The sequence below is a fragment of the Heterodontus francisci genome, chromosome 3, assembly GCF_036365525.1.
Source record: "Heterodontus francisci isolate sHetFra1 chromosome 3, sHetFra1.hap1, whole genome shotgun sequence".
NCBI classification, from domain to species: Eukaryota; Metazoa; Chordata; class Chondrichthyes; order Heterodontiformes; family Heterodontidae; genus Heterodontus; species Heterodontus francisci.
In genome coordinates, this window is record NC_090373.1 from 99,166,026 (window position 1) to 99,184,560 (window position 18,535).

Sequence of the window (18,535 nt, forward strand, 5' to 3'; positions counted from 1 at the left end):
GAAATACTACCAGTTGTTGCTACTTCTGCATTCCTGACTGTTCAGATAAGAATTCAGAGGTTGCGCAGGCAACAAAAACCTCAAAAGTGATAGAAGCATTTATCTAAGTATCGTTTATTGTAATTGGAAGATGAAGAGACTTGTTTGTTAATGCCCCGGAGTTGCTACTCTGCACATTCTTCATCAAGGTTAATATTTGATGGTGAAGTGGAGTGTTTAGATAACTGACAGTTAAATGTAAATGTAGTTAAATGTGGTAGTTTTATCATAATACTTCACAGTAAGCTGCAGAGGCCCCAAAATTCTTGGAATTGCAGAGGGTGAAAAGCTGGTTACCCTGGAATTCCTTCCTGCAGTTGGGGATATGCCAGGCCATAATGTTACAGATTGTGGCAGCAGTTAGTTATACTTCTGCTGATGATGCACAGTACCTCATGGATGCACAGTTTTGTGCTGCCAGGTTTGTACCTGAATTGGGAGAACTACCCCACAGATTTGTCAACAATGGTTTGACTCAGTCATCTTCACAGAATCCTATCTTAGTTTATCCATTTAGCTTGGTGGTAGTTTGTCATTTCTACAAATGTATCATGGACTGCACATATCTGTGTCAGATAGATTGGTGAGGATAAGGTCAAGTATGTTATTTACTTGAGTTAGCTCCCTCACTATCTGACACAGTAGTTTGGCCAACTTAGTCTTTTTTTTTATTCATTCAGGGGATATGGGCATCGCTGGCTAGACCAGCATTTATTGCCCATCCCTAATTGCCTTCGAGAAGGTGGTGGTGAGCTACCTTCGTGAATCGCTGCAGTCTTTGGGGTGTAGGTACACCAACAGTGCTGTTACGAAGGGAGTTCCAGAATTCTGACCCAGCAACAGTGAAGGAACAGCGATATAGTTCCAAGTCAGGATAGTGTGTGGCTTGGAGGGGAACTTGCAGGTGGTGGTATTCCCATGCATCTGCTGCTCTTGTCCTTCCTCGTAGTAGAGGTCATGGGTTTGGAAGGTGCTGTCAAAGGAGCCTTGGTGAATTGCTGCAGTGCATCTTGTAGATGGTACACACTGCTGCCACTGTGCGTCGGTGGTGGAGGGAGTGAATGTTTGTGGATGGGGTGCCAATCAAGCGGGTTGCTTTGTCCTGGATGGTGTCGAGCTTCTTGAGTGTTGTTGGAGCTGCACCCATCCAGGCAAGTGGAGAGTATTTCATCACACTTCTTGACTTGTGCCTTGTAGATGGTGGAGAGGTATTGGGGAGTCAGGAGGTGAGTTACTCGCCGCAGAATTCCTCGTCTCTGACCTGCTCTTGTAGCCACAGCATTTACCTGGCTGGTCCAGTTCAGTTTCTGGTTAATGGTAACCCTCAGGATGTTGATAGTGGGAGATTCAGCGATGGTAATGCCATTGAACATCAAGCGGAAATGGTTATATTCTCTCCTGTTTGAGATGGTCATTGCCTGGCACTTGTGTGGTGCAAATATTGCTGGTCACCTATCAGCCCAAGCTTGGATCGTGTCCAGGTCTTGCTGCATATGAACACGGACTGCTTCAATATCTGAGGAGTTGCAAATGGTGTTGAACATTGTGCAATCAGCAGCGAACATCCACACTACCGACCTTATGATGGAAGGAAGGTCATTAATGAAGCAGCTGAAGAGGACTGGGCCGAGGAAACTACCCTGAGGAACTCCTGCTGTGATGTCCTGGAACTGAGACAATTGACCTCCAACAACCACAATGACCTTCCTTTGCGCTAGGTATGGCTCCAACCAGCAGAGAGTTTTTCCCCTGATCCCATTGACTCCAGTTTTGCTAGGGCTCCTTGATGCCATACTCGGTCAAATGCTACCTTGATGTCAAGGGCAGTCACTCTCACCTCACCTCTTGAGTTCAGCTCTTTTGTCCATGTTTGGGCCAAGGCTGTAATGAGGTCAGGAGCTGAGTAGCCGTGGCAGAATCCAAACTGAGCATCAGTGAGCAGGTTATTGCTGAGCAAGTGCTGCTTCATAGCACTGTCGACTACCCCTTCCATCACTTTGCTGTTGATCGGGGGTAGACTGATAAAGTGGTAATTGGCCAGGTTGGATTTGTCCTGAATTTTGTGTACAGAACACACCCGGGCAATTTTCCACATTGTCAGGTAGATGCCAGTGTTGTAGCTGTACTGGAACAGCTTGGCTAGGGTGCAGTGAGTTCTGGAGCACAGGTCTTCCCCACATGGACTGCAACGGTTCAAGAAGGCAACTCTCCACCACCTTCACAACGACAATTAGGGATGGGAAATAAATGCTGATATAGCCAGTGACATCCACTTCCCCGAACAAATAAAAAAAAAATAGGGACGAATTTTGTGCTCAATCCGATGCTGACTTCCCTGGCAGGGGGTAGGGTAGGGGTGGAAGAGTATCGGAGCAGAATCTCCTGCCACAGAACCTGACGCCAGGAAACCCATTTGTGATTCTCCCGGGGGTGGGATAGGCTGGCAACAGCCTTCTGTTGCTTCAAATAAGCAATGTTTCTCAGGTCGGGGGGTTGCAGGCATTGAGGGATAGGGTGGTGGGGGCGGTTGCCTGGCACAGTCCTCCGAAGTTGCCAGGATTTTTGGTGGAGGGTGCTGTAAAAGTACTCCTATGCAACGGAAAGGCTTTCATGTAGGTCCTCTGAGCTAAAGGCCTGCTCGGGTATGAAATTGAAACCCGACCCAGGCCCCAGCCGACCACATCCAATCTGAACCCAACCCGGGCCCGAGCCCTTTAATTTTTTTCCCGCGCCCGACCTGACCCGGCTCCCATAATAATATTAATTATATCAAACAGGTTATTGTGCTCTACCTTGTCCAAATGTTGTGATCCTCCGTTCTAGCAGCAGGCTATTCCTGTAGAATCATGCAAATTAATCCCCGGCAAGGCATCACTGTCCACCTCCAGCCTGACCAGACCCGAAACCGAATGCTGGACCCGCAAGAGAGACCCAACCCGATCCCGACACGCCGGCAGGTCTGGTCGGGTTCAGGTCGGATAGCTGCGCTTCACCCTGAGCTTCAGCGGGGTCAGCAGCAGGGTTATATAGCAGGCACAACCCTAGTGTTCCTGCCAGGTTTGTGCCTCCATGGATTGTACCCCACTTTCAAAATGGACACCGAAAACAGAGAAAAATAGAAAAATGTAATTTAAACTTACAACAGCTTATATTAGTTAGAAATAAAGAAAAAAAAAGGGGGAAAGCAAATGGGAAAGAGAAGAAAATAGGAAAAAAAAGTGCAAACTTGTGTTAAACATTTTCAATTAAAATGCTTAATCTAATTGTAATAAATACTTGTAATAAAATGCCTGTAATAATGCTATTCTTGTATTTACAAGACTTCATTACAATACAAAATTAACAAGTCACACCTGTGTTAGGCTGCACTAAGGCATGTTCTTCAAAAGGAATTAGGACAATGCATAATAGCATTGGTATGAATTGCCAAAAATAGGCTTTATCAGTTCTTCTTAATACTAGCCATACTATAGCTGCACAATGATCATGTGTTTGCTTATATTTTATATATATTTACTACATCTTTATCTTATTGAAAACAGCATAGCACTACAGAAGGCAGGACAGATCACACTTTGTACATACAGGCGTGCTTTTCGCAGAACATGTGTAAAGCTTTGTTAGCACCATCTCTCACAGTGCGAATTTCAGAGTAACTCACTTCCCCTTGCTTAGATAGTGCTGTTGTGTTTTGCCAACATTTCTTGCAGAAAAAGAGTTTGCAGGGTTTGTAGTGCTGTGTGTTAGAAATGGTGGTTCATTTTAGAACGTTGGTTCAAATTTAACACAGAACACAAAAGAATTAAGACTTCAAATTTAGGAAATACATGGTGCAGTGGTTTAGAGGTTGGGTTTGTTTCTGTCCTGTTGGAAGGGAAGAAAATCTTCTCTGTGTACTATAACGGTCCAGCATAAAAGAAGTGCAGATAACCAAAACTCAGCTCCCACCACATTAGCATAAATTGCCAGTTACTCAGGGTGGCCAGATCGACATGTGTCAAGAAGGGGAGATTCAAAAAGAAAACTTTCTCTGAGCTTCAAATTAAGGCACTATTCAGGCCTGGAAATGCTTGAAGTTGATGGCTTTAAAAAAAAAGTTGTTTTCTTTACAAAATCTACATTACTGACATCCCTTACAATGATGACCAAAAAATAAATTGTTACTCTGGTGTCAATCAATTCCCCATGCTCTAAAGATGAACATCCAGCAACATAAGTTCCCAGCTTCAGCAACAACACTCTTTCATTCATCTTTGCTCCCCTCCCATTTTTGTAAAACACAGTAATAAAAGAACATACCTTCTTGTGTGACAAAGAAAAGATTATGAACAAACATACTTCTCTTAAGGACAGCGCTCATTAAACTTGCTGTACAGCAGCAGCGTTCAGAGCTCAGCAACTCCAGTTGACTGATATTGGTTCTACTTATATACCTGCCTATGGTTGATTGGAAATGTGATCTGACCTGGTGACGTAGCTTTGGTGCCCTTGATAATTTCATAAAGGTCAGGTGAGGTTTAAAAGCTTTGCTGTCTCCAGTCAAAATGCCATTTGCTTGAAATCTTGTCTTCACAGTCTCTGTGGGATAAACAGATTGAGATTTAGCTAATTCAGGAATAAAATGAACAGATAATGTGTTCCCTAATGCACCATGGTCTGCTGTGTCATAGTATAGAATCAATCAATAATTTCAGGAAGAATTAGATTTATTACTTGGCTAAATAACAATGTATTAAATTAAGTGAAATATGCATTACATTCTGGAAGTCTATACATTTTTAATTACTGGAATATTTTTCCAAGAGCTATTCAATACAAATCTGATTTCCCATCTACAGAGGTACTCTGACAAGAAAATGACCAGAATTTGTCTCATTCCATTTCAGACACTAAACACATTTTAAAGCTATGCATTTGATTGTTTTTAAATAAATGTTAAATTAGATGGATGTGTCATCCAATAAAAGATGTGAGTTTTGCTGGACAGAGCTCATTCTTAAAATAACACTAACCATCTTTTCAAAAATATACATCACTCTTTTTTCAAAAGCATATGTCTACTTGATTTTTTAATTAGAAATATAAATTAAGCAAAAAGCTATACAGAGGAATACAAAAGGCTAACTGTGTTGTGCTGTGGGTTAGCTTACTGCCCTTCCACCTCCAGGACCACTACAACTTGTATTTACGTAACACATTCGACACAGTGGCGCAGTGGTTAGTTCCGCAGCCTCACAGCTCCAGCGACCCGGGTTCGGTTCTGGGTACTGCCTATGCAGAGTTTGCAAGTTCTCCCTGTGACCATGTGGGTTTCCTCCGGGTGCTCTGGTTTCCTCCCACGTGTCAAAGACTTGTGGGTTGATAGGTAAATTGGCCATTGTACAAAATTGTCCCTAATGTAGGTAGGAGAATTGTGGGGATGTGAGAGGGAAAAATGGGATTAATGCAGGCTTAGTATAAATGGGTGGTTGATGGTCGGCGTGGACTCGGCAGGCCAAAGGGCCTGTTTCGGTGCTATATGACTCTATGATATTTAACATAATAAGACCCAAGACACTACACAGGAGCATTCTAAAGGAAAATGTGACACTGAGCCACGTAAGGGAATATTAGGGCAGATGGCCAAAAGTTTGGTTGCAGAGTAAGGTTTTAAGGAGCATCTTAAAGGAGGAAAGAGAGGTGTAGGGAGGGAATTCCAGAGTTTAAGAACTTGGTAGCTTAAAGGCACAGGCACCAATAGTTGAATGATTAAAATCAGGGATGTTCCAGAGGCCAGAATTAGAGGCGGTTTGTGTGGCTGGAGGAGATTGCAGACATAGAGGGGCAAGATCAGGGAGGGATTTGAAAACAAGGATGAACATTTTAAAATTGAGGCACAGCTTAATCGGGAGCCAATGTAAGTCAGTGAGCACAGGGGTGATGGATGAACGGGACTTTGGTGGCTTAGGATATGAGCAGCAGAGTTTTGGATGACCTCAGGTTTACTAAGAGTAGAACATGGGAGGCCAGCAAGGAGTGCATCGGAATGGTCCAGTCTAGAGGTAGCAAAGGCATGAATGAAGGTTTCAGCAGCAGATGAGCAGAGACAGGGGCCAAGTCGAGCAATGTTGGCAATCTTGTGGCACGAATATGTCATCGGAAGGTTATCTCAGGATAAATAGGACACCAAGTTTGGTTCAGTCTCAGACAGTTGCGAGGGAGAGAATGGAGTTGATGGCTCAGGAACGGAGTTTGAGACCAAATAGAGCATCTCTGCAGATGGGAAAGCCGTTGTCTTTGGTCCTCCCAATATTTAACTGGAGGAAATTTCCACTCAAAACTGGATGTAAGTCAAGCAGTCTGACAATCTCAAGACAGTGGAGAGATCAAGCTAGGTGGTAGTAAGGTAGAGCTGGCTATCGCCAGCATACAAGATCCTTGAGGACACGACAGGTAATGGTGCGAGAGCAGGAAGAGAAGCCATTGCAAGTGATACTCTGGATACAATTAGATAGATAAGAATAGAACTAGGTGAAAGCAAGCTGGATGATAGTGGAGAACTGTCGGAGGAGTTTGGTGTGGTCAACCTCATCAAAGGCTGCAGACAGGTTGAGAAGAATAAGGAGGGATAGTTTACCTTTGTCACAGCAACATAGAATATCATTTGTAACTTTAATAAGAGCCATTTCGGTGCAGAGGTAGCAGCAGAAACTGGACTGGAGGAATTCAAACAAGGAGTTCCAAGAAAGGTGGGCACCCATCTGGGAGGTGATGACATGTTCAAGGAGTTTAGAAAGGAAAGGGAGGTTAGAAATGGAGCAGTAGTTTGCAAGGACTGAGGGGTCAAGGGTTTTTATTTTTGAGGAGAGGGGTGATGATGGCAGATTTGAAGGAAAGGACAATACCTGGAGAAAGAGAACCATGAACAATATCAGCTAACATGGGAGCCAGGAAGGGAAGTTTAGTGGGAATAGGGCTGAGTGAGCATAAAGCGGGTCTCGGGACAAGATGAGCTCAGAGGGCATGTGGGGAGTTAGGTAAGAAAGCAGAAAACAATGCGAGCCCAGGACTAGGGCAGCGGGGAGCTTTAGAGGAAGTTTGGCCCATTGGACTGGGGGAAAGGAAGTGGCAGAGGCAATTGACTGGATGAATCAATCTTACTGGCAAAAAGGTCCATGAGCTCCTCGCACTTGTTGATGAAGGCGAGAGTACAGGAGATAGGGGAGAGGATTTTTAAAAGATTGCTTGCAATGTGCAGACAGAAATTAAGCCGGTGGCAATCTTTGCATTCCAGAATGATCCTGGAACAGCGAGCAGTTTCAGCAAATAAGAGCAAAACCCAACTGTTCTTTATGTGGTCCAGCCAGATTGTTCAGTGAATGGCTAAACCAGTAGTCCATATATCAAGTCTGTGTCCCTTGAAAGTAAGGGAGCGGAGATGAGGGCCATATGGGGTAACAGTCAGGGTTAGAGAGGGGTTTTTTTGGGGACTAGGGCATCGAGGATGCAGTTGAGCACATCAGTAGCTGCAGAAATATTTTGCTGAACAAAGGCCAGTCTAGATCATTGGGATTTTGAAAGTGCAGCTGTAAGTGAATTGGGGGAAGTTGTTCCAGGGGCAGACACAGAAGAAAGTGGTGTTGGGAAAGAGAAGGGGGATGTGGGTGGACAGCAATAGAAGCAAGTGATCAGATACAGCCTCATCTGTAATTGATACAATAGAGTAGTAAGGCCACATGAGATGGCAAGGTCAGGGAGTGGCTTTGAATATGGGTTGGGGAGTTTATATGGACAGTGAGGTCAAGGGAATATAAGAGGGCCATGAACTCAGAGGAGAGAAAGCATGATGAGTTGAATGGAGATTGAGAAGTCGTTCAGTGCAGAGGCTGAGGGAGAAAAACAGTGAAGATATTTCTTTGACAACATTTTTATGGTACTTGGATGGGTGACAGAGAACGAGGATTTTAAATGAAAGGTGCAGAGTGGAACAAGGTTGGATGCTCAAAGGAGGACACGCTGTCAGAGGAGTAAGGGGACAGATCAAGGTGAGATTTGGTGATAAGAGCCACGCTGCCACTACGATGGTTTTGGCAGGTCAAGTGGTGGAAGGATTAGCCAGGTAGGGAGGATTCATTTAGGGGGGAAGGTGTCACAACCCCTCAGTCACATTTTCTTTAAAGGCCATGATGTCGACATCCAAAATAAACTCATGGATGGCAAGGGCCCTGTTCACAAGTGAGCAGACATTCTGGAGGGAGATGCAGAGAGGGGTGGTGAGAGATAATGTGCTGGCAGAGCCCACGGATTCAGCACTGGGAAGGATGAGTTGGACAGGGTGAAGATTGCCAAGATTAGCACCCAGTGGGCACACTGGGTGTGAAGATTGACGAGAGAGCAGGATGGAGCAGTTGGGGTTGCAGCTTGTAATGAGGCAGCATTGAGTGCCTTGATAGGCCCTTCAGAGGATGCAAAGAAAGGCACAGAGGGAAGCTGTAGGCTTATCTAAGAGGAAGTCAAGTTCTAGGATGGTGGAAGGGGAGTAGAAAGGAGTACTGATGGGTTGGGGTAGGGATTTGAGAGGGCAGAGTACCTGAGAGGGAGAAATCAAGGAAGGTATGATGACAGATGAAGAGAAAAAGATAAAATGAAAAGAGAAAAGAAATTCTATCATAGTTGATGAACTGAAAGTCATATGGTTTCAGTAGCGAAATTCCAATTCATAGTGGGCATCTATGGTTCCTTAAAAATTTAGCTGCAGTAGGCGGCCCATTTTTTTCAGTGCCGATGTTTTTTTGTGCGACAACGTACACGTGTTTTTTATCACAGTGAAAGGCATGCGTGGTACTTTTCAGGCTACTGTGTGGTGGTGACCCTGTGCAGCTTAACAGGAACATGATGGCCATGTGCCCACAGTTATAGAGTGCACAATAGTCCATAATCTGGCATATATCTGACAGTAATGCTCAGGAAAGCCTACAGATTGGCTGATGTGGGAAGTTAATGGGAAACAGCGATGTCCCAGTAGAACACCTCTGGCTGATGAAATGTCGCAGACCTGAAACGTTAACTCTGTTTCTCTCTCTGTAGATGCTGCCAGATCTGCTGTGTATTTCCAGCATTTTCTGTTTTTATTTCAGACCTTCTGGGGCTGGGAACTGAGACACAATGTGTTGGAGCACAATAATGGGAATTTTACTCTATAGTTAGCTAAATTAATCTGTTTGACATTGAAAAGCATTTTCCCAACATCGCCATTCCTTACTATAACAGGGACAGAACGCATTCTTTTTCCAAAAAAAAGACGCAAATGCTCGCACACAGGTATTATATTTTTATGTTATATTTTCTGATATCGTCGTTTCATGCCAATCCCCAAAGATCACTTCCATAGGTGAGCCCTCACTCATATGAACTGAGTATGCATTTACATATCCAGTATCTGGTAATGCAGTGAACTGAGATCATTCTTGTTACTGAATTTAGCTTCCTGGATACATCACAAGCTCTCTCATGATTTCCTAGAATTAAGACAGCAGTAGAATAAACACTATCAGATCTTGTTTAGGCTATAAATGACAGAGCAGGCTTCTTCAAAATAACAAGCAGCAGCAAAAATAATGCACCAGTTTGAACTCTTTCTACAGATATTTTTAATTCATGCTCTCTCCTTGGCTACAAATTAACACAATGCACAACAATTCATTAACTCAATTGATAATGAACTCGAGTCTATGTTTTTAATATAATATATACGTAACATTCTTTGCGTCCATCCTTAAGTCAAAAACTAGTGAATTGGAGTACGCTACTGAATATATATAACCCTAGTATCTTTAAAGTTTGATCAGGAACAAAGAAAATGAAAAATGCTATTTCTACAAGTAGAATAAAACTGCAAACATACATATACAATAGTTAGACAAAATGTCAGACCAAGATGACATGACCTAACTGCAAACTCCATTATTCTTAAAGTGTAATTTGGAAAATAAAGGAAACCAATGTGAAAAATCATTCTCAATTAAAAACGATGTCAAAGATGTCAAATAAAGGTTCTTGTTATCGTATACGATCTCTACTGGTAAAAATAACGCATTATGTCAATGAAAAATATCTGCATGAAATGAATGCCCTAGCTGTTCAACTGAATAGGAAACTCAGGGATTTCACCTGCTTGTATATTTTGTGCAGAATACTAACTGTGGCAGGACCAAAATTTAAAGCAGCTGCCAGTTTTCTTTATATTAAAATATAAAGACTTATAGTTCACATCAAAACTCCCTACTCATCTCAGAGTTTAACTCTATAAATGAAATCTAACGGCAAAACATAATCATCATAACAGGTTCTGTATACAAATCAAGTGTACTAATTGTGCTCACCATTTTTTTTTCTATCTTCCCATTTACATTTGTGCTTTTTGTCTTGCACTAAGACATTCCCAGAAAAAGAGGCATGAACTTGTATTTGAATACAGACCACTAGCTACATGTACAGCCAATTAAAACCATCCCATTTAGACTATGATTTCTATGGACACAAATCTCAGGATGTTCCAGTGCAATACAAGCTTACCACATGTACAGCACCAGTCTCACATTTCAGCTGGAGCTTAGAAAATTCGCTTTGTTATACACTTCCTTCGTCATACAAATGGAAAACTACCCTAGTTTATGATAAAAAGAAATAACACCTATTTGAATTAAGCCTTGGGAGTTTTTTAATGTTAAAGATGCCAAATAAAGGTTCTTGTTATCATTATATAACCGCTACTGGTAAAAATAATGCAAGAGTTTTAAATAATTATTAATTTCAAGGAAAAGTTCAGCTTTCAAGAAATAGCAGTGCTAAGGATGACTGAATTCATATCAATAATCAAGCTACTATTTTTTCACATTCCAGTACAATTTTCACTTGAATTTGCCTGACTCCACTATACATTTCCAATGAATCTGCACATCATACCCATCTTCCAATTGTTTATGATTATTGTGCTAAAATCATGGTTTAATTGCATTACCTTTATGTTCTATTTTAAGACAGTTATTATAAATTGTGTTAGCTGTTTCCTTCCCTTCTGTCACCACTTGCCACTGAGCTTCAGAAAAGACATAACAGCTTTTGTTCACACTTGAGGTGCGAGTTATCATATCATTATACTATATGCTGTCTTCTAAAATGGAACTTTAGAAGGTTAATGACTACTATTGGCTCTGCACTCTGCTACACTAATTATTACATTTGCAAGAGGTGGCGTTCCATGCTTATGCAGGTAATATCATTTCTGTGACATAGACTAGTTGGTGAAGTAAAGTTCATGATACACAACACATGCAACCAACTGACTGGCACATTATTCCAAGCATCGGTATTATGATGTAGCATTGCCAACCCATCTCTGGGAGATCCTGCACATCCATAAACTTCGTGGCATGTACTTCTTGGTGATTGACATTTGATTCTGCTGCAAAATTGTTTAACCATTGGCTTATTATTTTTGCCTTTCATATGATTTTTATTGGTTTTTGTGTGCATGCACATTTAATGAAAATGAAACTGTCGAACTGAAAGGAAGCTTGTGAAATTAAGTGACTCGAGCATTGGAGTCCCACAAACATATGACTTATCACATTGGGCTGAATTTTATGGGCCCCTTAGGAATGGGAACAGAGGTGGGGGTTGGAGGCCATAAAATTGTGTGGGAAGGCAAGGGGTGGAGTGCCTGTCGCCTTCGCAATGCCTTCAAATTTAGTCTGGGGCAGGGACCCGCCCAGAGACCAATTGAGGCCTGTAAGTATTTTACCAATGGCTGGTGGGAGGTCGCCCAGTAAAACAAGGTGGCCTCCCTGTGGGCTGGGGGTGTTCTCCTCCATGGGCAATCTGTGGCTCACGAAGGACTCCAGATGGCAAAGGCCGCCCCTACGCCAACATCCTCACCCTGCCCATACCCTCACCAGCCAAACCCCCCCACCCCACCCACCATCTCCGGGGCCTATCTGACTGGGCCCAGCAAGCCCGCCACACTCACATGAGGTCCGGGGCTCCAGCGCTGGTCCTGGTCTCAGGCCTCCTGTGGTATCAGCAGTGGCCACGGCTCCCAGTAGCGTGTATGGTACTACTGAGCTGTCGGCCCTCTGATCGGCCATCAGCTCTTGGGGGAGGGATGCCCGTCCTTAAAGGGATGGGGACCCCGACAGCAGGCAGTTAAGTGGATGCCTGCCATGGAATACGGCTAAGGATCCAAAACAGATAAAATTCAGCCTATTGTGTGCATCTGTGGTGACAAGGAGAGCTTTGACTTACCTTCCGAGAGAGCAGCGGAGAGGAGGCCAGGCGCGCCTGAGTTTGAAAACAAAGTGAGCAGTGAAGTCAGAGGAAAGCTGCAAGGTGATTGGTTGGTGAGTAACTGCTGTTAGGGAATAACTCTAAATAGCTGAGTTAGTACACCAGTGTTAGGATGTGTGTGTAAATAGCTTAATAATAAGGAACAATCGAGTAGCTTTTTTTGAGTAAGGTTTATTTTAACTAGTGAACTGTATTGATTTTGAGTAGGATTTATCAGTAGCTTCAAATGTAAAGGTAGATTGTAGTGGGTAGTGTTGGGAGTAGAACAGGGCCCCTAGCGTAATTAGTATTTTTTAATTAAAGGGAGTAACTAAGTAATCTAAAGGTGGGTCATGGCAGGAGAGCTCGCACCAGTGATATCCTCCTCCTGCGCTATGTGGGAAATCAGGGATGCTTCCAGTGTCCCTGACGACCATGTGTGCAGGAAGTGTATCCATCTGCAGCAACTGGCTACCCACATTACGGAGCTGGAGCTGCAGGTGGATTTACTGTGGAGCATCCGCGATGCTGAGATCGTCATGGATAGCATGTTTAGCGAGGCGGTCACACCGCAGGCAAACACTGCAAAGGCAGAAAGGGAATGGGTGACCACCAGACAGAGCCAAGCTTCTGGCACCACAAGCTTCCTGTCTGCACAGGAAGGGGGATAAAAAGGAAGAGCAATAGTAATAGGGGATTCAATAGTCAGGGGAACAGATACTGTGGCCGTCAATGTGACTCCAGGTTGGTGTGTTGCCTCCCTGGTGCCAGGGTCCCGGATGTCACTGAACGGCTGCAGGGCATCCTGAAGGGGGAGGGTGATAAGGCAGAGGTCACGGTACATGTTGGTACCAATGACATAAGTAGAAAGAGGGATGAGGTCTTGCATCAAGAATTCAGGGAGTTAGGCAGTAGACTAAAAAGCAGGACCTCTCGGGTTGTAATCTCTGGATTACTCCCAGTGCCACGTGCTAGCAAGTATAGAAATAGGAGAATAGCACAGATGAATGCGTGGCTTAAGAGTTGATGCAGGAGGGAGGGTTTTAGATTCCTGGACCACTGGGACTGTTTCTGGGGAAGGTGGGACCTGTACAAGCGGGACGGTCTACATCTGAACCAGAGGCGGGTTCAGTAGTGCAGTTGGGAGGAGTTCAAACTAATTTGGCAGGGGGAGGGGACGCAGACTCCTAGCAGAAAAGGGACACAGCTAAGCACAGGAAAGCAAACAAGTCAGGGAATACAGCAGAAGTAAGTTTCAAGGGAGTAAGACCAGGATGGAAGGCCTCTACTTTAATGCCAGGAGTATTGCAGGTAAAACTGATGAGTTAAGGGCAATGATTGACACGTGGAATTGTGATATAGTAGCCATCACGGAGATATGGTTGAGAGAGGGGCAGGATTGGCAGCTCTATATCCCGGGATATAGAATCTTCAGGCAGAGGAGGGGGTAAAAGAGGAGGGGGCATTGCAATATTAGTCAAGGAGTCAGTTACTGCAGTAAGGAGAGATGATATCTTGGAGGGGGCATCAAATGAAGCTTTATGGGTAGAGTTTAGGAATAAAAAAGGGACAGCCACATTGCCAGGTGTTTATTATAGACCCCCAGACAGTCAGCGGGAAATTGAGGAGCAAATATGTGTGCAATTCGCAGAGGTGTGTAAAAATAATAATAGGGTAATTATATTTGGTGATTTCAACTTTCCCAACATTAATTGGGATAGTCATCGTGTTAAGGGCTTAGATGGAGTCGTGTTCTTAAAATGTATACAGCAAAACTTTTTAGCCCAATATGTAGAGGATCCAACAAGGGAGGGTGCAGTGCTGGACCTAATTCTGGGGAATGAAGCCAGACAGGTGGTTGATGTGTTGGTGGGGGATCATTTTGGTGATAGTGACCATAACATGGTACAATTTAAGCTTGTTATGGAGAAAGAAATAGACAAGTTGCAAAAAAAGGTTTTGGATTGGGGGAGAGTGAATTTTAGAAAAATAAGGCAGGATCTGGCCAAGGTAGACTGGAAAGAGTTACTTGTCGGGAAATCTACGGAAGAGCAGTGGGGGGCATTCAAAAAGGAAATGGGGAGGGTACAGGCCCAACATGTTCCCTCTAGGGTAATAGGTAGCAGCAACAAGCCCAGAGAACCATGGATGACCAGAAACATTCAGGGTATGATGAGAAGGAAAAGAGAGGCTTTTAGCAAATCAATGGAAGCATTAGTGGAGCACAGAAAGTGTAGGATGGAGCATAAGAAAGCAATTAGGAGAGCAAAGAGGGGCTATGAGAAAGCTGTGGCTGGTAAAAGTAGCGAAAATACCCAAGATATTCTATAAGTATACCAATGGGAAGAGGATAACCAGGGAAAGAGTAGGACCCATTAGGGACAAAGGGGGAAATTTGTGGGTGGAGCCAGAGGACATTGGTCGGGTGTTGAACGAATACTTCACATCTGTCTTCACCCAAGAGAATGAGGATGCAGATATGGAACTTAGAGAGACTGAGGTTCTTGAGCAAATTGTCATAGGGATTGACAAGGTATCGGAGGTTTTGGCAGGCTTAAAAGTGGACAAGTCTCCAGGTCTGGACGATTTGTGTCCCAGGATGCTGTGGGAGGCGAGGATGGAGATTGCAGGGGCTCTGACCCAAATTTTTAATTCCTCTCTGGCCACGGGGAAGGTGCCAGAGGACTGGAGAACAGCTAATGTGGTCCCACTATTTAAGAAAGGTTGTCGAGATAAGCCAGGAAACTACAGACCAGGGAATCTCACGTCAGTGGTAGGGAAACTATTGGAGAAAATACTGAAGGAGAAAATCTATCACCACTTGGAGAGGCAAAATTTGATTAGGAATAGTCAGCATAGCTTTGTTAGAGGGAGGTCATGCCTAACAAATCTGATTGAATTTTTTGAGCATGTGACCAGGTGTGTAGATGAGGGTAGTGCAGTTGATGCAGTTTACATGGATTTCAGCAAAGCCTTTGACAAGGTCCCACATGGGAGACTTATCAAGAAAGCAAATGCACATGGGATACAAGGTAACTTGATAAGGTGGATTCAAAATTGGCTTAGCTGTAGGAGACAGAGTGATGACAGACGGCTGTTTTAGTGACTGGAAGCCAGTGTCCAGTGGCGTACCACAGGGATCTGTGCTGGGTCCCCTATTGCTTGTCATTTATATAAACGACATAGATGTGAGGGGTAGGATCAGTAAGTTCGCGGATGACACAAAGATTGGCCGAGTGGTTAACAGTGAGGTGGAGTGTCTTAGGTTACAGGAAGATATAGACGGGATGGTTAAATGGGCAGAAAAGTGGCAGATGGAATTTAACGCTGAAAAGTGTGAGGTGATACACTTTGGAAGGAGTAATGTGACACGGAAGTATTCAATGAATGGCCTGACACTGGGAAGTTCCGAGGAACAAAGGGACCTTGGTGTGTTTGTCCATAGATTTCTGAAGGCAGAAGGGCAGGTTAATAGAGTGGTGAAAAAGGCATATGGGACACTTGCCTTTATCAATCGAGGCATAGATTACAAAAGCAGGGAGGTCATGTTGGAGTTGTACAGAACTTTGGTAAGGCCATAGCTGGAGTACTGTGTGCAATTCTGGTCGCCACATGATAGGAAGGATGTGATTGCATTGGAGGGGGTGCAGAGGCGATTCACCAGGATATTGCCTGGGATGGAACATTTAAGCTATGAAGAGAGGTTGGATAGGCTTGGGTTGTTTTCACTGGAGCAGAGAAGACTGAGGGGTGACCTGATCAAGGTGTACAAGATTATGAGGGGCATGGACAGGGTGATAGGGAGCAGCTGTTCCCCTTAGTTGAAGGGTCAGTTACAAGGAGTCACAAGTTTAAGGTGAGGGGCGGGAGGTTTAAGGGGGACTTGAGGAAGAACTTTTTTACCCAGAGGGTGGTGAAGGTCTGGAATGCCCTGCCTGGGAGGGTGGTAGATGCAGGTTGCCTCACATCCTTTAAAAAGTACCTGGATGAGCACTTGGCACGTCATAACATTCAAGGTTATGGGCCAAGTGCTGGCAAATGGGATTAGGTGGACAGGTCAGGTGTTTTAATGCATCGGTGCAGACTCGATAGGCCGAAGGGCCTCTTCTGCACTGTATTATTCTGTGATTGTGATTCTGTGAAGTATTTAAATCCAAAACTAGGGTCCTGAATCTAAATAAAGAAAACTAAGGTATGAGGCATGAGTTAGCTGTGGTAGATTGGGGAACTTTACTAAAAGGGTTGACAGTAGATAGGCAATGGGTAACATTTAAAGAACATGTGCATGAATTACAACAGTTATTCAATCCTGCCTGGTGCAAAAATAAAACCAGAAAGGTGGCTCAACCATGGCTTACAAAAGAAATTAGGGACAGTATTTGGTCCAAAGAGGAGGCATATAAAATTGCCAGAAAAAGCAGCAAGTCTGAGGATTGGGAGCAGTTTAGATTTCAGCAAAGGAGGACAAAGAGGTTGATTAAGTGGGGGAAAATAGAGTATGAGAGTAAACTTGCAGGGAACATAAAAACAATGTAAAAGCTTCTATAAATATGTGAAGAGAAAAAGATTAGTGAAGACAAATGTAGGTCCCTGACAGTCAGAAATGGTGAAAATCATAATGGGGAAAAAAGAAATGGCAGAACAATTAAACACATACTTTGGTTCTGTCTACACAAAGGAGGACACAAATAGCTTCACAGAAATGTTAGGGAACCCAGGGTCTAATGACAGGGAGGAACTGCAGGAAATCAGTATTAGTCAAAAAACAGTGCTAGGGAAATTAATGGGGTTAAAGGCTGACAAATCCCCAGGGCCTGATAATCTACATCCCAGAGAGCTAAAAGAAGTGGTCCTGGAAATAATGGATGCATTGGTGGTCATCTTCCAAAATTCTATCGACTTTGGAGCAGTTCCTGCAGATTGGAGGGTGGCAAATGTAACCCCACTATTTAAAAAAGGAGGGAGAGAAAAAACAGGGAATTACAGACCAGTTCAGACCAGTTAGCCTTACATCAGTAGTGGGGAAAATGCTAGAGTCTATTATAAAGTATGTGATAGCAGAAATGCATAAACAGGATTAGACAAAGTCAGCATGGGTTTATGAAATGGAAATCATGCTTAACTAATCTACTGGAGTATTCTAAGCATGTATCTAGTAGAATAGATCAGGGAGAACCAGTGTGTATTTGGATTTTCAGAAGGCTTTTGATGATGTCCCACATAAGAGATTAGTGTGCAAAATTAAAGCACATGGGATGGGGGTAATATACTGGCATGGATTGAAAGTTGGTTGACAGACAGGAAACCGAGAGTAGGAATAAACGGGTCTTTTTCCGGGTGGCAGGCAGTGACTAGTGGTGTACCGCAGGGATCAGTGCTTGGGCCCCAGCTATTCACAATATATATTAATGACTTGGGTGAGGGAACTAAATGTAACATTTCCAAGTTTGCAGATGACACAAAGCTGGGGGTGACTGAGCTGTGAGGAGGATGCAAAGACGCTCCAATGTGATTTGGACAAGTTGGGTGAGTGGGCAAACGCATGGCAGTATAACGTGGATAAATGTGAGGTTATCCACTTTGGTTGTAAATACAGAAAAGCAGATTATCTGAATGATGATAGATTGGGAAAGGGGGAGGTGCAACAAGACCTGGGTGTCCTTGTACACCAGCTGCTGAAAGCAAGCATTCAGGTGCAGCAAGCAGTTAGGAAGGTGAATGGTATTTTGGCCTTCATTGCAAGAGGATTTGAGTACAGGAGCAAGGATGTCTTACTACAGGGCCTTGATGAGACCACATCTGGAGTATTGTGTGCAGTTTTGGTCTCCTTATCTGAGGAAGGATGTTCTTACCGTGGAGGGAGTGCAAAGATGATTTACTGGGCTGATTCCTGGGATGGCAGGATTGACATGTGAGGAGAGATTGGGTCAACTAGGCCTATATTCACTGGAGTTTAGAAGAATGAGAGAGGAACGCATAGATACCTATAAATTTCAACAGGACTAGACAGGCTAGATGCAGGGAGGATGTTCTCAATGGCTGGGGAGTCCAGAACCAGGGGTCACAGTCTCAGGATACGGGGTCTGCCATTTAGAACCAGGATGAGGAGACATTTCTTCACTGAGGGTGGTGAACCTGTGGAATTCTCTACCGCAGAAGGCAGTGAAGGCCAAGTCATTATATATATTCAAGA

General features: G+C 43.8%; 1 protein-coding gene across 7 annotated transcripts in view; it reads right to left on the reverse strand.

The window, feature by feature from the left end:
- Window positions 1-18,535, reverse strand: part of LOC137358811 (A-kinase anchor protein 7-like) — a 190,790-nt gene that overhangs the window by 118,531 nt on the left and 53,724 nt on the right. For all 7 annotated transcript variants that reach the window (XR_010971341.1, XR_010971342.1, XR_010971326.1 and 4 more), the window contains exon 6: window positions 4,505-4,617. Coding sequence is in view for 4 of the 7 variants with exons in the window: in XM_068025056.1 (XP_067881157.1) it covers window positions 4,505-4,617 (113 nt within the window). In the remaining 3 variants the exon portion in view is untranslated. The remainder of the gene's footprint in view (window positions 1-4,504; window positions 4,618-18,535) is intronic.